Source organism: Pleurodeles waltl, chromosome 6 (assembly GCF_031143425.1).
Source record: "Pleurodeles waltl isolate 20211129_DDA chromosome 6, aPleWal1.hap1.20221129, whole genome shotgun sequence".
Classification (NCBI taxonomy): domain Eukaryota; kingdom Metazoa; phylum Chordata; class Amphibia; order Caudata; family Salamandridae; genus Pleurodeles; species Pleurodeles waltl.
In genome coordinates, this window is record NC_090445.1 from 672,711,041 (window position 1) to 672,732,150 (window position 21,110).

Here is a 21,110-nt window from a genome sequence, read left to right on the forward strand (position 1 = left end):
AGGTAACACTGCTAAGGTAAATACAGATATCATGAGTAACAAACTGGGTTATTCATTGAGAGGGATGGAAGGGCACCCTCAGGCAACAACCACAACTATTGTCGGGGTGAACCACAGAAGCCTCTAAATTAACCTGTGCTTAACCCTTCTGTAGCTTGGTACAAAGCAGTCAGGCTTCACTTAGAGGAATGTGAAAAGTATTTATGCAGCTCACAAACAGTAATAAAGTGAAAAAACCAACAAAAGTAAAATCTCATATCAATTTAGAAACATAGAGTACATTATAATAAACAAAATGAGCCCAGAAGGACAACAATCCAATCAGTGGACCTGGAGGTACTGAATTCCAAATTTTTCAGTTAATATAGAGCCTAAAAGCACAAAATCTCTCATGGTCCTCTGGTCATGCTAAAATGTCACAAGCTAAGGCCAACCACAATGGAGCGCGGGTCAGATACAGGGGCCAGGTTAGTCCAGCTGAAAAAGTTACCTAGACAAAGTTCGGCCCAAAGAGTTCTGTTTGCGGTGGAGGAGGCCACAAGGAGCAGCAAGATAATCGCAGCAGGTTGTCGCTGTAGTGGGAAGAGCAGGATGAGCATTTTGGATGGTCGTCGCTGTAGTGTGAAGATCCGGTCGGGCGTTGCAAATGGTCTCTGCTGGAGCTGGCAGTCACCGTGGGCAGTCATTGTTGTAGGCTGAAGTGCAGACCCTGCACTGCTGGTCATTGCTGGTGGTCGCTGTAGCATAAAGGGTCAAGTTCACTTCATGATGTCAGTCGTTTCAGCACAAAACAGTAAGATCTCTGATTTCTTCTCAGGAAGAGCTCAGCTAATGCCGGAGAAGTGTCCAGCACCTGAAAAGGCACTTCTTGGGGATCAGGAACTCACTCTAGCAAAAACAAGCACGGCTCAGGGAGGTCAGGGTCAGCAGGTCAGCTGGGCAGTTGTAGGGAGGCCTCTGGAGTGCACTGTGTCACTGTAGCTCAACCTTGAGGTCAGCCAACTGACCCTTGGAGTCACTCAGTCTGGGATGAAAAAGCAGGTCCCGTCTACCTTCGCAGAGAGAAGGGCAATCCTCTGGTACCAGCAGGGCAGGCCTCTGGTGGCAGGGCAGACTGTTTTCTGTAATGTCTACTGTTCCAGGAGTGTACTGATGAGTGGCTCAGGAGGTCTAATATTTATACCTGGTGCCAGCCTTTGTGTGTGGCGTGAAAACCCTCTCCTACCCTCACATCTGGATCTGGAGAGTTCCTCCCTTCCCTTGTCAAGGTTCCAAGAAATCTGGGATGTTAAAATGATGGTGTCAGGGTCCTTGGTGTGTGCTGGAGGCAAGCCCTTTAAAGTATAAATGGGGAAAAGCATAGCTCTGAGAACTACAGCCTCATCCATAAAAAGAAATGCTTATGTGGGTATATGCACAATGCTTAGTCAAATTACTTCATAACCATCACATTGCACTCTGCAGCAGTGGTTAGTTACATAGGAGATAAACTCAGGGATGCACTTGGTGTCAGTGAGAATTGGTCTTAATATGCCCATGTAGAATTGGATGGTATCCTGAACACGCTAGCAGGATGGTAGGGCTTCAGAGTAGGGAAGCATGATTTTTATTGGCAGACCAATTAGGTGGCAGAATATTCGACCGATCTTCAGCACCTAACTGGGGAGCAGTGTTTAATGTAATATTATGTTTTTTTATGTTAGGATTTCTTGCATAGAGTAAAATATCACTCCTGGAGGAGTATCCCAGTGTTATGGCAATCCAAAAGGTGTTAAATTTCGTAAAGAGACCTATCCAGGGCCCCCTACTAGAAAAGCCATGTCTTAGGGAGTATTACGTTTCTTACAGGAGTGGATGGTAAACTGTAGTTTATTCCAGTGCAAAGGGGCCAAATATGAAAAAAGTGGCTAACACTCCTGACTGATAAATTCAACAAGAGTGCACGAGGGCATTTACATTTTCCAGTTATGCACGACAAATAAAAGCATCAGGTGTATGCAAATCAAGAAGTAAGATGCACAAACCACACAGGAAGACTAACACTTCAAAACCAACACCAAGCAACAACCCTAATGTCTTGAAAGTAATCAGATGGAACATCATCCAATGCTTTCATTACCACACAAAAATCTGCGTAGAGAGAGATAATGGTCAACAGTAGAGTATATTGAATCAATAGTCAGAAAATTAAAGAAAAAAAAAACTTGGTTTCCCTGCTACACAAAGCAAAATACCACACACCCGCGTTTTACAAAGGCCTGGACTTGCTTCACATTTGTTGTTGTTTAACTAGTATTGTTTATTTTTTCAAGTGAAAACAAAATATGAAAATCAATGTTATCCATAAATGAGTGCCTACTGTAAAATTAGAATGCAAGTATGGAAACGCCTTCCTTTTCATCCCATTAATAAACCATTGGTTGTTAATTGTTTGCATCCAAAGTGCATTTAGTGGAATGTTAACGGTTCACGTTAAGAGTTAGCATACAGCATGGTTTTCATCCATTGGCAACTGACCAGTTTATTATTAAGAGTTTGAATCAACTGACACTGCTAAGGCAGAAGGGCTATAAGGCGATTAGAACATTCCACCCAGCAAAGGTGGGATGTTCTAAATTAAAAAGTGATAAACATACAGACAAACATTTGAATATTGGAGCAGAAAGCTTATACCAGCCATTATAAGCTCGGAGCTACTCCTTTGCCTTCAATGGAGATCTCAACATTCCAATGTTCTAGTAAGGCCTTATATCCCACCATACAGGCTACACCGGCTATTAAAGGCCCACTCCAGCATTAAAGGCCTGCGCTGAAGTCAAGGGCCTTTAACAATGGAACAGGCTTTTAATGGTTGGTATAGCCCACTATGGTTCTCAGAAACATTCCGCCCATTGAGGGCAGAATGTCCTAATTATAAAACAAAGGCCTCTCTGAGCTCAAGGGGTTGAAATCCCCGAGGCTTGAAGCCTTTGTTTCACAGCTGTTGGCTGGGATTGTTCAACAGCTAACAGCAACGAGCAGGGCCACGGCTGTTAGCTGCTGAACAGTCACAGCAATAGCAGTGAAAGGGGGCCCCAGTTCTCCCTTGACTCAGCTACACTGCTTGCTCTTGTTCATCCCAGCTAAGGAGACGCAGGAGCAAAGCAACATTCACCTCTCCCTCCTTCCGAGGTTCAAGTGGTTCTGTGAGCTATGGTGGGAGAAGGGATGGGAAAGGCTTCTCTGTGTCCTGCAGCACAGCCTTGCCTTTCACTTTCTCGTCACGTCCATTTATTTTTGGAAGGCAGATTCTCATGGGTGGTCAAACTTGAGGAATGCTAGTTTTCTCTATTTCAGCTTCATCTCACTGATACATGCAAGAAATTGAATTATTAATTGGAGTGGATGGTAGTCCACCACAAGTAATGAAGCAACTAACCTGTTAGGTTCAGGTCAAAGCTTCATTAATTTTAACTTGAGCTCGACCCCTGGTTGCTATGGCACACAGCAGGCACGCTTAACTTAGAGAAAGTAGGTAAAACATTTAGAAGTACCAAAGCTGTTAAACAGTCAAGAGAACAACACAATAAGAATCCCACGCCATTTTAAAAAGACCAAATATAAAGCAATAAGCACATTTTATTTTAAACAAATGTAAGAGAAAATGTGCCAAGAAAGGCAAAGTGCCAAACAGTTTGCAGGAGACTGGGACCTCAGCGTGATTTCAGAACTACCGTGATGGAGACCAGTTTGGATATGTTGAGCAGGTTTATCCCAGTTAAAGATTTTACGTTAGGACTTATGATTTTGGCAGTCCGACCACCAGACCGCCAATAAGGTGGTGGGGAGCCCCACCGTCATATTATGATGTTTCCGCCGGGCTGGCCAGTGCAATGGGTATTGGCTTCGGCTCTCAGAAAGAGCCCAGGGTAATGCCGCTGCACGCAGCACATTCGGAATGCCACGGCAGACAGTACGCATTCCGAGTCTGTTGAGAGGGCGCATTCTGAGTGTGCTGAGAGGGGGGCCCCTGAAATGCCACAACATGGTCGTGGTCAGTGCAGGGGCTCCCTTGTGGTCTCACCTATGCCTTTCTGCCAGCCTTTTCATAGTGGTGACACCACCATGAAAAGGCTGGTGGAAAAAAAGGTCATGATCAGCACGGCAGTGCCACCAGGGCACCGTCATGCTTGCCCACAGCTTTCTGCACAGCCGCTCCACGGGATCTATGATCCTGAGGGTGTTGGTGGTGTTATGGCGGTCAGCATCCAAATCTGGGGGCTGGACCGCCAAGGATGCGGCAGTTGAACAGCCACTGACATTGGGTAAGTGTTGAAGTGGGACAGAGCATTTAATTGACGGAAGTCAATGCAGAATCTAATCGTACCTTCAGGTTTGGCACCAATACAAAGGGAGAATACCAGGGACTGGAGGATCATTCAATGATACCGGCATGTAACATCTCTCCGACTTCCTGTTCTACCACTTTTCTTTCCCACCGGGAACATGGTACCTGATGGCAGTCAGAGTTGTACTCAGCCAGGGCGGAACTGAACTCAGAGTTGCCTGTCTGATTACAACTCCCCTCACTGCCAGCTTTTCCACAGTGATTTCAAACACATGGAAAGGCTGGCGGTGAGGGTGTGCTGGGGCCATGGCATGGGCAGTGCAGGGCCCCCTATGCCCAGCACCATCGGAATGCGCACTGTCTGAATTGCATTCCGAGGGTGCTGGTTGGCCCCCCTCTGTGCTACGAGATAGCACTCTGCTTCTTAAGGGGCTGACTGGCAGGAACACTCTATTGCAATGTTCCCACCGGTCAGACCTGAGGGAACTTTGTAATAGAGCGGGGTCCTCCCCACAGCTTTGACGGTCCCCTGGTGGGCCCGCCAAAGTTGAAATGAGGCCCTTTGTTATCCGGTACTAATATACACTCAGGACTTAGGCAGTCATTCCAAGTCTGGCGGGCGGCGGTAGCTGCCCGCCAGGCGGGAACCGCCATTTGCCCACTAAGCGGCCAAAAGACCGCTGCCAGCATTCCAACCTTCCCGCTGGGCCGGCGGGCGCTAACCATGTTAGCACCCGCCGGCCCAGCGGGAAGGAGGCCTGCAACACAGAAGCCGGCTCCGAATGGAGCCGGCGGTGTTGCGGCCATGCGACGGGTGCAGTTGCACCCGTCGCGCTTTTCACTGTCTGCTAGGCAGACAGTGAAAAGCCGGCCGGGGCCCTGTTAGGGGGCCCCTGCACTGCCCATGCCAGTGGCATGGGCAAAGCAGGGGCCCCAAGACACCCGTTACCGTCAGCCTCTTCCTGGCGGTGACAACCGCCAGAAACAGGCTGGCGGTAAGGGGGTCAGAATCCCCATGGCAGCGCTGCTTGCAGCGCTGCCATGGCGGATTCGCCCAGCCGGGGCAAAAACGGCGGGAAACCGCCGGGCCCGGTTTTCTGACCGGGGCTTTACCGCCGCGGTCAGAATGGGCTATGAAGCACCGCCAGCCTGTTGGCGGTGCTTCCGTCATCCGCGACCCTGGCGGTCATAGACCGCCAGGGTCAGAATGACCCCCTTATTCAGTTAATAAAATGATTTTTGTTAACTTAATATAAGTTGTCCAATAATAACATCTTTCCTCAGATTTCTATGGATTTTTTCTATTACTAGTCAATGTATATAAACTTTGGTATGTTACATTTTATGTCACAGTACTGTGGAAACTGTCTCTCTTTTCCTAAGAACTGCACTCTCATGCTCTATAATGTATGCTTCTTACTTCCTGCATAGTCTTCCCTTTATTGTCATTATCACAAGGGCAAACGCCTCCACAAAGTACATTTTTTGTTTTGGAGTTCATGACTTTAAGCAATTTTCTTTTTACATCTCAGGGCTTGAAAAATCTACTCAATGTTTTATTTTATGAGGTCGAGCTATTTTTTTTTAGACTCTACTCAAACCTTCTGGCAAGTGGACAAAGAACATGTGTTTCTGTTCAGTCAGAAACTGAATTAGCAAGTAAGATTCCTTTAAATCTTATTCTTGTCACATTTGCTCTGTTTAGAGACAGAGGCCAAAAGTCAGTTTGTCTTTTGCAATGCAAATACTTTTCCTTGTGACTGTAGAGTTCCAGGATTTTGTAAGGTGAACTGTCTGACCTGTGTGAAATGAAGGGCTTTTGGTATCAAGTTTTTCCTAACACACAACATTTATATAACTAAGTCAATTTTACAAACATTTCAAAATAGATTTCAGTATCTTTGAAAAAAATATTTTAATAGAATGGAAAAAATGTCAGAACGCTTTACTTGGTGATGTGCAAATGATAAATGTTTTCTGAAACACAATTTTCACAGATTATTGTTAATACACTATATAGTTTTATCAGTAAAGCTGCAAGTTAGTGGGAAGGTTTTGGGACATTTGTTGAAAATGTATGGTCTGTAAATGACAGTGCGGAACTACATCATGATTAAGTAATATCGTTTTTAAAAGTGAGTGTTTAAACAAACTGAGAAACACTCCTGCCCAGATGGCAAGGGTATTAGTAAATAAGAGGCAAGTCATGCATGGATCATGTGTACCCTATATGTGGGCTAGACTTATTATACATAGAGCAAACGTTTAGTGTATTTTATTTAACAAAAGAGGATTTTTTTTTACAGCAGAAATGCTGAAGTCACATATTTGAAGGTGCACCCATGTGAGAAGGAAGACAAAGTTGACTGTAAAATACAATATTTGGCTAGGATCATACAATTTGAGATCAGTTTCTGGGTCAAGTACATTACAGTTAGCTGGAGTAGATTATTCAAGATACTCGACCTGCATGTCTAGTAAGGTTTTTATGATTTTTTTTGTGGCCTGCATCTCCATATTTGTATTCAGCAGTCTTTACGTAATACTGGCAAACACAACAGTTGACACAAAATGCAGGAATGTGGAATTCACATCACCTGATGCCTGGGGCATATTGTGTGGGGTCAAGGGCAACAAGCTTTAGTTTATATTGTCCTTGGGACAGGTAGGACCAGCCCCCAGTGGCACAGGTCCTTTGGCTGCTAATTTACAGAGAAGGGAAATGTCTGCAGTTTAGGTTGTATGTGTGCCCTTATGTTAATGCTGTTCAAATCTGTATTTATGGTTCATTAATGAGAAGCCTTCATTATTAGTGTGAACACTGTAAATAAACGTTTTAAGGTCACACAGCACTATTTAAAGTGGTTCCAGTAAAAAAATGGAAAAAAAAGTGTACACACATTTGAAAAGTTGAACGATATGAGGCTAAGTATAATGCTCCCAGAATGCTCTCTGATTAGATGCAAATGTTTGCAGAAGCTTGTAAGCAGGAGTGATGATTCTTTGCTTTCAAAATAAAATGTTCAGGAAAAAATGCAAGTAGGGAAGAAAGTTTCACTACCATGAAATTTTAGGTGCTATTTCTTTGAAGCGTCATTTAGTAAAATGTGTTGATGCATGCTAGTATTTCTAAAAAATATTCCTAATGGAAAATCAGTGTAACCATTTTCAACATGATTATGGGCGCATGAAAATAAGCAAGCACTAGCAAAGCAAACTGATCTGAAATTTTTCGTCTCTTTTGATTTCATCAATACATGTCTTGTTTTGACATGGCTTTCTAACACTTTATTGTTGTGGGAGCTGCCAGCATCTCACCACTGTAAGAAACACTGGAAAAAAGAAAAAAAAAGTGTTTTTTATCTCAAGAAGCACACATTGCCACCAGTGCTGTAACAAAGGCCCCACATGGCCCCTCGCACCGCACCTGCCCTGAGTGAGTCCACCTCCATGTTCTTTGCAGTGGGCCCCCTCCAGCCACTGTTTCCACAATAGCTACTGGCTCTGAACAAAACAACTTTGTGTGCCAATATGCTCCTTGTAGAAGAGCAGAATGAGATCACTCGCAGTAAAGCCAGTCGATAGAGAGAGAAATAGAAGTTTAATAAAAATGAAATGTCTTTGTTAACGCCAGACCTAATTAGGGACCCACTTCTTAAAACAAAGTCACAGAAAACCACCCGTGGTATATGTGGCTTTCATGAGTTCACAAGAACTTACAAAAGTAGACCAGGAATTGTACTCCTAGAAAATATTTAAGAACTGTATTTTAGCACGAGCAAATATGCATGTGTAGATTTGTACATGTGAAAATCTATTGAGCGTTTACATAGCCACAGCCACCCCTGACGGGTACAAACTCCAACGCAAAGACTGCCTAAACAAACCAGGAGGTGGCATCGCCATCCTGCACAAAGACACCATTAAGGTCACCACCAACACACACGACACCCTAGACAGCGCAGAACACATGCACTTCCTAATCCACATTAACAACAACACCACCCTCAGAGGTGATATACAGACCCCCAGGGCCACGCCCCCCCTTCTGTGACACTATTGCTGACACCATCAGCCCTCACACCCTCACCTCCACAGAATACATCCTCCTCGGTGATTTCAACTTCCACCTGGAGAACCCACAAGACCACAACTCCTCATACCTCCTAGACAACCTCACCAACCTCGGACTCAAACAACTGGTCACAGCACCCACCCACTCAGCAGGATACACACTAGATGCAATCTTCACTTCGAGCCAACACATAACCTACACTCACACCACCGAACTCCAATGGACTGACCACCACTGCGTCCACTTCTCCTTCTCCAAACCCCCCCCACACCACCACCAACACACCACACCCTACTGCATGTGGGACAAGGTCCCCACAGAACACCTGAACTCCCAACTTGCGCAGAACCTTCCCCCCCACCGACCCCAACACTGCTTCTCTCAACCTTGCAAAATGGATCACTACCTGCGTAGACTCAGTCGCCCCCCTCAGAAAAAACATCACTGCCCGCAACATCAAGAACGCCCCCTGGTGCACCACTGAACTACAAGACTCCAAGCGTAAATGCCGCAAAGCAGAGAAACCTGGAGACAGGAACCCTCAACCACCAACTTCTCCACCCTCAAAACCTCCATTCGCAATCACCACCAACTCATACGCACCACCAAAAGAGCATACTACAAGGAACGCATAGACAGTAACTCCCACAACAGCAAAGAACTCTTTACCATCATCAAAGAGCTCTCCAAACCCAAAGCCAGCAACATAGACCCCACGCACACACAACTCCTCTGCGACTCCCTCTCAAACCACTTCCACCGCAAAATCCTAGACATATACAACAGTTTCAAACCACACACACCACCCACACACACCTCCGACTCGTCCAACACAGACCCCCCTCATACCCCCTCAACCTACTAATCACCTGGGCCCCAACCACCATTTAAGAAACTGAAAAAACGATGAATTCCATCCACTCTGGATCCCCCTCCGACCCCTGTCCCCATTGCATTTACAACAAAGCCAGCCCAACCATCGCCCCCAAGCTTCGCGACATAATCAACAGCTCATTTGACACGCAACCTTCCCAGATCCCTGTAAGCACGCAGAAGTCACTGCACTCCTAAAAAAGCCCAAAGCCGACCCTGACGACCTCTCCAACTACCGCCCCATCTCTCTCCTCCCTTTCCCCACCAAGGTCGCTGAGAAACTAGTAAACACCCGCCTGTTCCACTTCCTTGAGGAAAACAACACACTCGACCCCTCCCAGTCTGGGTTCCGCAAGAACCACAGCACGGAGACCGCCCTCATCACATGTACTGACGACATCAGAACTAGAGTTGACAAGGGCAAGACCGTCGCACTCATCCTCCTGGACCTCTCCGCTGCCTTTGACACTGTCTGCCACCATACACTCCACACACGCCTCCACAACACAGGGATTCGACACAAAGTCCTAGACTGGCTCACCTCCTTCCTCACCGATAGAACCCAAAAAGTCTGCCTCCCTCCCTTCCACTCCACTGCCACCATAATCATCTGCAGAGTCCCCCAAGGATCCTCCCTCAGCCCCACATGACCCAGCTCGCCAACATCCTCCGACCTCACGGAATCACCATCTTATCCTACACAGACGATACCCAACTCATCATCTCCCTCACCCACAACCCTACTACCGCCAAAACCAACCTCCACGCTGCACTCCTTGACACCGCCACATGAATGACAGCAAACCACCTCAAGCTCAACTCCAACAAAACCGAAATAATAATTTTGGGCCCAACAAAACAATATGGGATGACTCCTGGTGGCCCACCGCCCTAGGCCCCGCACCTACCCCCGCAAACCACGCATGCAACCTTGGCATCATCCTGGACCCCTCCCTCTCCATGACCCAGCAAATCAACGCCGTTACCTCCTCCTGTTTCAACACACTACGCATGCTGCGAAAAACCTTCAAATGGATTCCTCTAGAGACCAGAAAGACTCATCACTCATCAGTAGCAGGCTAGACTACAGAAATGCCCTCTACGCCGGCACCACACTCAAAATCAAATGCAAACTCCAGAGAATCCAGAACGCAGCCGTCTGCCTCATCCTGGACCTCCCTCGCCATGAACACATCTCATCGCACCTCAAATCCCTTCACTGGCTCCCCATCGACAAGAGGATCACCTTCAAAATCCTCATCCACACACACACAAATCCCTCCACAACACCGGTTCAACCTACCTCAACTAAAGAGTGAACTTCCACACTCCCATTCGCCACCTCCGATCCGCCGTCCTCACACTCGCCACAGTCCCCCGCATCTTATTCGCCACCACAGATGCAGATCCTTCTCCTACCTTGCCCCCAAGGCCTGGAACTCCCTCCCCACCAGCCTCCGCAAGACCCAAGACCTCCTGCTCTTCAGAAAAAACCTCAAGACATGGCAGTTCGAACAGTGACCCCCCTCTACCCCTCCAGCGCCTTGAGACCCTCACGGGTGAGTAGCGCACTCTATACATTTTTTGATTGATTGATTGATTGACTAGTTCACTTTCCCTCCAACCACTTTTTTCCCCAACCCTGGAAGAACGTCTACTTCTGCCACTGTCAAGATTAAATTTCCAACCTTTCTCATTATGGGGAAAGATTAGAGGAGAGCTGGTGAAAATCCTTAAAACATGCAAGTTAGTAGGTTTGCAGACTCAAAGCCATTCCAGCCCTGGAACTACTGCCCCAGTATATAGATCTGCGGAATAGTGGCAAAATAAGGACATTGCTATAGTAGGGTTTCAAATTGCAAGTGTTCAAGCATACTATAGTAGAAGACCTGGCATAATCAGAAAGGCTATTATCAGAGCTCGTACATAATGAAATTGTTGCTATAATTTGTCGCCAAACTACATGGCACCAAAGGGACAAGTAGATTTTTTTACTGGACAAGTAGCAACCTGTCCCATGGACAAGTAGTTATTTTAATACATTCCACTCCCCTGAAATGTATTTCCTTTTAATGATGGCAGTCCCCACTTTCATATCTTTGTTCGAGTCTGGTGACTTTAGGATAAATATGTACCAATATAACCCTCAAAGACAACACTGGTTTGTATCAAAATAAAAGCATCTGTAATTTTTTTAATGTTTAGCCTGAACGTAATAAATTCAGTTTTTTAATCATGTTAATCATCATAATTACTACGCCTATGTTCTTCTGTCAAACAATACCCAAGTATCATGTACACATTAATGAGCATTATTACATGAAGTAACACCTGCACATTAATTACATCATGAATGAAAATATATCTCTGACGTAGGAGCAGGCAGTGGGAGGACGACATATGTGGACCATACTTGGCTAATGATCTATACGTCAACAAAAGTCAATAAATGCTAAAGTAAAAAAGTGCAGGGTTTTTGTGCTGTCTATCACTGTAAGTGCCAGAAGGAACAGGGCCCCTTTAGAATGTTGTAAAGAGCAAACTAATTGCAGGTTGAACACTCCCACTGTTCAGATGAGTTAACTTAAGTTCTGAGCACTTTGTAACACATGCCCATCTGCCTTCACGTACAAAAGAAGGGCTATGAGAGGATTCATTATGATCAGCATTCTTGTGAACGAATAAAACACTGTTTTAGCGATGTTCCTCCATCCAATTTAACAGAGGTCCGCCACAGTTTTCCAGGACATGGGATTCAAAAATGACTTCATATATCTGCAGGGGTGTGGAATTCCTATAGCCTGACGCCCAGGACATATTGTTTGGGGTCAAGGACAACATGTTTTCATGTTTATTTTGTCCTTGGGACACGTAGCCCCAACCCCCTGCAGCACAAACCCCTTGACTGCCAGTTTAGAGGGAAGGAAACTGTCTGCAGCTGAGGTTATACTGTATTTGAGTCGATATTTTAATGCTGTTCTTTCTTGTATTTAGGGTTCATTAATGCAAAGCCTTTATTATTAGGGTGAGCGCTCTTATTAAATGTTGTAATGTCACACTGCACTACTGACAGTGGTTACAGAAAAAAAAATGCGTACACAAGTTTGAAAGTTTAACAAAATGAGGCTATGTATAATGCTTCCAGAATGCTCTCTAATTTGATGCAAATGTCTGCAGAAACTTGTAAGCAAGAATGATAATTCTTTGCTTTCAAAATAAAATGTTCAGGGAAAAAAAATGCAAGTAGGGAAAAAAAGGTTTTGCTAAATTACTGTGAAATTTTGGGTCCTATTTTTTTTTTTTTCCAAAAGATATTCATAATGGAAAATCAGTGTAACCATTTTCAACAAGATTATGGGAAACATGAAAATAAACAAGCACTGGCAAACCCAACTGATCTAACATTGGCGGTCAGGCTTTTGGTTTTGTCAGTGCGTGTCTTATTTTGACATGGCTTTTGCAACACTTTATTGTTGTGGGAGCTGCCAAGCTCTTGCCATTTTAACAAACATTGGCAAAACTATTTTTTGCGCCAACATGCTCCTTGTGTAACAGCAGAATGCTATCACTCACTGTAAAGCCAGCTGATTGATGGATAGAGAGAGAAATAGAATTTTAATAAAAACAAAATGTCTTTTAACGCCAGACCCAATTAGGGGCCCAATTCTTAAAGAAAGTCACAAAAGTGCACCCATGATGTATGTCTTTGCATTAGTGGCTTTCGTGAGTGTGAAAGAATTTACAGCCGTAGACCAGGAAATCGTACTCCTAGAAAATATTTGTGAACTGTATGTTAGCACAAACATGTATGCATGTGTAGATATGCTAATTCGAAAATCTATTGAGCATTTACAAGTTCACTTTCCCTCCAACCACTTTGTTCCAAACCCTGGAGGAAGTTCTACTTCTGCCTTTGTCAGAAGCAGGAGCAGGAGCAGGGAGAAAGATTATAGAAGAGCTGGAGAAAATCCTTAAAACATGTAAGTTAGTAGGTTTGTACAATCTCAAAGGCATTCCAGCCCTGGGAACACTGCTTACGGCTTCCTCCAGCCCCAGTATGTCAATCTGCAGAAAGGTAGCAAAATAAAGAAATTGCAATAGTAGGGCTTAAAATTGCTAGTATTCAAGCCCTACTATATTATTAGCCCTGGCATAATCAGAGAGGTTATTATAAGAGTTCTGACATAACAAGATTGCAACTATAATTTGCTGCTGCACTACATGGTACCAAAGGGACAAGTAGATTATTTTTACAGGACAAGTAGATTTATAAAGCAACCTGTCCGATCGACAAGTAGATATTCTGTTAAATTCCACACCCCTATACCTAATCTTAAAACTAGCAAAACATGACAAATAATATATTGTCTTCTTCTTGTGCCCGTTCCTTTCTGTATCTACAGCTTGGAAGTTTACTTTACTTTTCCAAAATATGCTGCTCTTTTATTTTAAAGGCCATGCCAACACTCGGAATTGCTAATCAAATTGTCTCACACAAAAAAATAGACAGTGGGGTAGAAGCACTCAGATATATTTCCCGCGGGTCTCATGATATTTGAAATTCAAGAAAAAAAGGCAATTTCTGGCACAGTAACCTCAACAGTGTGCCCACATTTCATAATAGCAACCTAGGGACTGAAAGAATAATGTTACTGCTCTTCATTTCCTGATCGTGCACATCAGTAGAAGAAAACCACAGGGCAAGGTAGACCTCTCTCTTCACTGGCTAGGAATCAGCCTCTTACTTTTTTAACACACAATTTTACAAAGTATGGTCATTCGTTCATACCTCTGTCACATCAACATACCTCAGGCTAAAAGATGTACCCAAGCATGGAATCTATGGGTCTCTAGAGTCTAGTAATATTAGTCATGTTTAGGAATTCATATGGGGAGACATGACCTTAAACCTGGCATGCCCTATCTAGCATTCTGTTCCTCAGTAGTTGCTCACACTTAGACAGCCTCATTCTCCCTCAACATTCCACTTGTCGGGCACACTCCCTTACCTTTACCTTTAACTCCCTAAAACACAAACTGTCTAGTACCACTCGGTCATGGATTTCAAACTGTCTCCCACCACTCTTCCACATCTCATAGAGTGCCTAAACATTCTGCTCCTCATAAACAACAGTCTCACAAACCTCGTTGTCCATCACCTCTGATTTCTAAGCAGGCCTCTCTGCCCTTCAACACTTTCAACACTGTTCAATTTACATTCCTCTACCTACAAGCCAAGATGCTGAACGATCAAGAGCATGATATGAGCCGTGCCCCTTGCTGTACTCATTATTTATCCTAAAAGGACCAACTCATTTAATTTAATTTCTGGTTACAAAAAGAAAGTAAATATGTACAAGTCATTGAAATTCATAGATCACCTTTACTTAGAACCAGTCGGTCAAAAAGTCATTATTATGTGATATTAGTACAGTATACTAATATTATCAAAGGCATCAGTCTGTCATACTGCATAAAACATTGTTTACCTTCACTGGACAGCTCATCCAATGAGCCTTTGCCTAGACCCTGCAGTGCAGATGTGTTTGCATTTTTTATCTATGTTCTGTCAGCCTGGCCAAGTAGGAGAGAAAGGAAAGGCGCAGCCAGGTTTTGTGCTGTGTGGAGCATGTAGGTTTGTGCTTTGATGTCAGACCAACTGGTGCATGAAGTCATGCACTGTTGATATCATTTGTGAGATGTTCATTAGCTGGAGAGACAAAGTAGAGCTGCTTACATGTGTGCAATAACTGTAAAAGTTAAAGCAGATTCAGAAAATAAAGAAAAATGGCACGGAACAAAGTGGTAGTTTAATATGCTACTTTAGGTCTTTTGAGAGAAGGAAGAGTGTTTAGAAGACATTACTTTGCAATTTAATACATATAGGTCTGTATCTAATAATGGACAAAAAGAAGAATATGAGTTAAATTATTTTTACGAAAGCACTGCAAGCTACTGTAGAAAGCAAGGGCTGAGCTCAGCTGAATATCTCACGGGACAACTTTCAATGTCTGTATTTTTCATATTATCATTTGAGAGTATGGCACAAAACTACACAGTGATAGGTTTAACATATCTATCCCTGTCTGCTTCATGTAATGCTCAACATCCCATAAACTAATCCTCATTACAAAACTGCCCTCTAGTATGATGTGCTCATGTGAACATGTAATTGGCTCAAGGAGGAGAAGAATCAATATTCATACCTTATAATCTTGGAGCGCATGTTCTCTTCCAATGGGCGCAGGTCAATGGCACTAAAAGGCGCCAGTGCAGGAGGTCAACTTTCTTTTGGATTTTGAGCTAATTTTGTCCAGTACCTCCATTCCAAAAATTGAGAATTGTCAATAAAATTCATATTTACCCTGTGCAGCTGGATATCCAGAAGTTTCTCGTGGTTTTTCATAAAGGTGCAGTTGATACTCTTCTGCAAATACTCGCTCTTCATTGAGAGCAACTTCATGCAATATCTGGGACACCTATCAAAAAAGATTATAGCCTCTTATTCCCAATCACAACAACAGTGATTTTGATCTTACACAGAGTCTGGTTTTACGCTATAAAATCAACATGAATAACTAAATAAATAGCTCACTGCAAACCTGATTCTCAGCAAAATGTCAGTCCCTTCTGCTCAACTGGAAAAGAGTATTGGTGTTATTAAGTCTAAGCACCTCAGTCTGCTCTCACCTGATGCACAGTGTAGTTACCTGTATCCTTGAGGCAAGCCTGTTCCTGTGATGCAAGCACACGGACTGTGAGACTGTACTGATGAGGAATATGACCCATTGAAAAGCACACAATATGAAAGTAAAGGCCTCTCTAACCTCCTGAACACATTTAGGAACTATCTTGCTAGTAAAATAAGATCGTGCCTATCTATTCATACCATACCTACCATTCTGATTACCTTCTCTTTCCCCTTACTTATCTAAAACAACACCCTCTTCAATGTAACAAATGTTCACACCTATCTCTTAAATAGGGCAATGAGCTACAATTCTAATATAGGAATCAAAAGACAGAGAACTGTGACCAGCTCAGCAGTTTGTAGACTTTCAGGCAGTGAAGGGCCATCTTGTGAGTGGTCATGTTTTCAGGTACCGGGATGATCTTTCTTGAGTAGCAAAAACATGATAGCAGTGTTACAAACATTTTTAAAGAATTTGGCTAACAAAGTGGAGGAATATGGTACACATTTATTTAGGAAAGTGACAACGAATGAGAGTAGAAGATAAGGGCTAAATATAGAGGAGATTGAATGGCAAGAATGAGTGAAGTTATGCACTTCCCTCTGGTACTGCAATAATGGTGAAAGTTTCATGACAAGGGTCAGGAAGCAGACTGATGTGTGCCAGTGTGGGAGGCACCTGAGAACAACGTTTGAACCAGTAGATGGACAGTAGTAGGAAAAGAGGACGTATGGAGGTCACAGCTGCGGACACTGTTAACTGGGCTGTATGCTGGCATGACACCAAGATCTAATGCTGATTCACCTAGGTGCAACTATTGTGCATTTAATAATTGTAATAGAGAAAGTATTGTCAGAGTTGCATAGAAAATTGACAAATCATTTGTGAGCTGGACATATTTGTAGCTGTGGAGGGTCTTGTGGGAAGCTAAGACATTTTCAGCGATAAAGCACAAAAACAAAAGAAAAGAGGGCATTTGTACAATTTTCTGCATACCACAGTATTCAGACACTGATGAACTTCTTTTTGTCTTGGCAGTATGCAGCTGACAAAGACTGGAGTTCAGTTTTATCAAGTGAATATGAAAAACGGCAACCAAAGAGATTGTAGGAAATAGAAAAAAGTGGGGCCCTTAAAGACTGTCAAAACACCTAGGAAAGGAGAACTAGGGTGGGGCAGAACTTGCCATGGAAGAGGGGGAAGGTTTAGGATACATGGAATTATTTCTTAAAATCTTAATGTTATGTGTGGGTAAAGAAAAGCGTCATATAAGGAGGGGCAGCAAGTCTTGAATTGAGAGCTAATGAAATGCAGAGATGACAAGATGTGAGGAAAGAATAGAATAAAATGATGTGGGGGGGTCCACAAAATAGGGCAGCGTGCCAATGAAGTGATTACATAGGAATATGGGGAGCCGGGGGACTGGTAGGTCAGAAAAGCTGGGAAGATCTAGGTATGGGATTTGGTGATAGCTACTTTGGCATAATACATGTAACAGGAGGGTTTGAGGAGTGATAAGCCACAGATACCACAGATGTTGTAAACTAAGACCTATCACTTGATAGCAGCCTTTTAACCCCTTCCCCGCCAAAGACATAGGCCCTCATTCTGAGGGCAGCGGAAGCACCGCCAACAGGCTGGCGGTGCTTCCTGGCCAATTCTGACCGCGGCGGTAAAGCTGCGGTCAGAAAAGGGAAACCGGCGGTTTCCGCCGGTTTTCCCCTGGCCAAAGGAATCCTCCATGGCGGCGCTGATTGGCCGGAACGGGTGTCGTGGGGCCCCTGGGGGCCCCTGCACTGTGCAGGGGCCCCCTAACAGGGCCCCATAAAGATTTTCAGTGTCTGCTTGGCAGACACTGAAAATCGCGGCGGGTGCCACTGCACCCGTCGCACCGCAGCAAATCCGCCGGCTCCATTCGGAGCCGGCTTCATCTTTTCTGGGGCTTTCCCGCTGGGCCGGCGGGCGATCTTTTGCAGATCGCCCGCCGGCCCAGCGGGAAAGTCGGAATGCCGCGGGGCGGTGTTTGGGCGGGGTCGGAATGACCCCCACAATGATTCCGTCCGGTGGCGCGGTGCTGATACGCCACGGACGTAACCATTACGTTCTGGTAGAGGCCCTCAAGGGAATCGCGAGTGTTCCCCCGAGGGCCTCTCTCGGGGGGGCAATTTTTTTATTGTGTCTTTTCTGCCTCCCCCCCCGGGGGCATATCGGCCTATATTTATTAGGCCTTTTCTGCCCTGCCGGGGGGCAGACTAGTCTATATTAGTTAGGCCGATCAGCCCTCGGGGGGGCAGAAGTCATTAGGCACCAGGGATGGTTCTTTTTTATTTATATTGATAAGGGCAGTGACCCCTTAAGCAAGGGTCACTCCCAGGAGGACAATTTTTAAATTAGGCCATTTCTGCCCCCCCCCCGGGGCAGATTTGCCTATATTATTTAGGCCGATCTGCCACTGGACACCAGCGATTTTTTTATTTATATTGATAAGGGGAACGGGGGCAAATTGTTTTTAGGCCATTTCTGCCCCCCTTGGAGGCAGATCGGCCTATTTCTATTAGGCCGATCTGCCCCCAGCGGGGACAGGAACCACTCATGCACCAGGGATTGGTGTGTGTGGATGTGTGTGTTTTGTTTGGGGGGGGGGGGGCAGAAAACAGTTTTCGGCTCTTCTCTGTCACAGGCACTTGGCCCACTTACACAACTGAGGTATCATTTTACCGGGAGACTGAGGGGAGCATTGGGTGGAAGGAAATGTGTCTGGGGCGGTGATCCCACACAGAAATGTGGGAAAAAGGTGATTTTTTAACTAAATTTGAGGTTTGCTGAGGATTATGGGTAAGAAAACACTGGGGGATCCAAGCACGTCACACCTCACTGGACTACCCTGGGTGTCTAGAGGGCAAAATCCACAGCTAGGCACTTTCCAAAAAACTGCTGTTTTCTTTGGGAAAATGTGATGTGTCCACGTTGTGTTTTGGGGCATTTCCTGTTGCAGGCGCTAGGCCTACCCACACAGGTGAGGTACCATTTTTATTGGGAGACCTGGGGGAACACTGGGTGGAAGGAAATTTGTGGCTGCTCTCAGATTCCAGAACTTTTTGTCACCAAATGTGAGGACAATGTGTTTTTTTGGCCAAATTTAGAGGTTTGCAAAAGATTGTGGGTAACAGAACCTGGTGAGAGCCCCACAAGTCACCCCATCCTGGATTCCCCTAGGTGTCTAGTATTTAAAAAATACACAGGTTTGGTAGTTTTCCTTAGTCGCTGGCTGAGCTAGAGGCCAAAATCTAAAGCTAGACACTTTGCAAAAAACACGTCAGATTTCAATGTAAAAATGTATTGTGTCCATGTTGCGTTTCCTGTCACGAGCATTAGGCCTACCTACGAAAGTGAGGCCCCATTTGTATCGGGAGACTTGGGGAAACACAGAATAGCTGAACATGTGTTATTGCCCTTTTTCTTACTCTACATTTTTTCCTTCGAAATGTAAGACAGTGTTTAAAAAAGACAACTATTTAAGAAATGCCCTGTAATTTACATGCTAGTATGGGGACCCCGGAATTCAGAGATGTGCAAATAACCACTGCTTCTCAACACCTTATCTTGTGCCCATTTTGGAAAGACAAAGGTTTCCTTGATACCTATTTTTCACTCTTTATATTTCAGCAAATTAATTGCTGTATACCCGGTATAGAATGAAAACCCATTGCAAAGTGCAGCTCGTTTATTGGCTCTGGGAACCTAGGGTTCTTGATGAACCTACAAGTCCTATATGTCCCTGCAACCAGAAGAGTCCAGCAGACGTATCGGTATATTGCTTTCACAAATCTGACATCGCAGGAAAAAAAGTTACAGAGTAAAACGTGGAGAGAAATGGCTGTTTTTTTACCTCAATTTCAATATATTTTTATTTTACCTGTTATTTTCGGTAGAAAAACCGCGTAGGATCTACACAAATAACCCCTTGCTGAATTCAGAATTTTGTCTACTTTTCAGAAATGTTTAGCTTTCTGGGAACCAGCATTGGTTTCACACCCATTTCTGTCACTAACTGGAAGGAGGCTAAAAGCACAAAATATAGTGAAAATGGGGTATGTCCAGTAAAAAGCGAAAATTGTGTTGAAAAATATGGTTTTCCGATTCAAGTCTGCCTCTTCCTGAAAGCTGTGAAGATGGTGACTTTAGCACCGCAAACCATTTGTTGATGCTATTTTTAGGGGAAAGAAAAACACAAGCCTTCTTCTGCAGCCCTTTTTTCCCATTTTTTTTTTAAAAACACGAAATTTTTGCTGTATTTTGGCTTATTTCTTGGTCTCCTCCAGGGGAACCCAAAAACTCTGGGTACCGCTAGAATCCCAAGGATGTTGGAAAAAAAGGACACAAATTTGGCGTGGGTAGCTTATGTGGACAAAACGTTATGAGGGCCTAAGCGCGAACTGCCCCAAATAGCCAAATAAAAGGCTTGGCACCTGAGGGGGAAAAGGCCTGGCAGCGAAGGGGTTAAAGAAAGCAAGAGCATGTATTGTTTACCATGCTATCTCAATCTACAGGTTGCTGCAAATTTATATGCTTTAAAACACTTTATTAATAATGTGCACAAGCTTACATTCATAAAGAGCATATACTAAATGCAATATTTGCAGTAGGTAGCCATATGTAAATATTATAGACCTGCAAGTAAATAAAGTTGTGAATTAAGTTAGTCTAACTGTTGATACCATGGCAAATGGAAAATAACGCATTAACACGGAAAGGCCTGTTTTTTACATTGAGTAGTTGTTTATGCAAGATGTTTTTCTTCTCTTTGCTGCAGACGATGTACCTTAAGAAGCATACTGTTAGCTAGTGAAAAAACACTTGTCTTGTATTAGACAACTGATAGTAAGCTTCTCACTGGGAGGAAATAAAAAGACAGGAAGAATGATTCATGGAAAGAAGTTTTTGGACCACAAGAAAACAATTTTGTAACTTTCCAAGGACAAATGCTTAAAAGACTATTATGTTCTGATGAAAAAACAGGGTCTTTTGCTTATTCCCAGGAGTTGCTGACATTCTATTGGTATATGAAGAAGACAAAAGAAAATAATGTTGCACCACAGAATTTTTGTGTTTACAGTAGAGTGTATTGCTAGGGTAGCTAGGG

General features: G+C 44.1%; 1 protein-coding gene across 1 annotated transcript in view; it reads right to left on the bottom strand.

The window, feature by feature from the left end:
• LOC138300144 (zinc finger protein 84-like) overlaps nucleotides 1-21,110 on the bottom strand; it is a 32,107-nt gene that overhangs the window by 4,985 nt on the left and 6,012 nt on the right. The window contains exon 2 of the mRNA XM_069239092.1: nucleotides 15,640-15,754. Coding sequence (XP_069095193.1) covers nucleotides 15,640-15,754 — 115 coding nt within the window. The remainder of the gene's footprint in view (nucleotides 1-15,639; nucleotides 15,755-21,110) is intronic.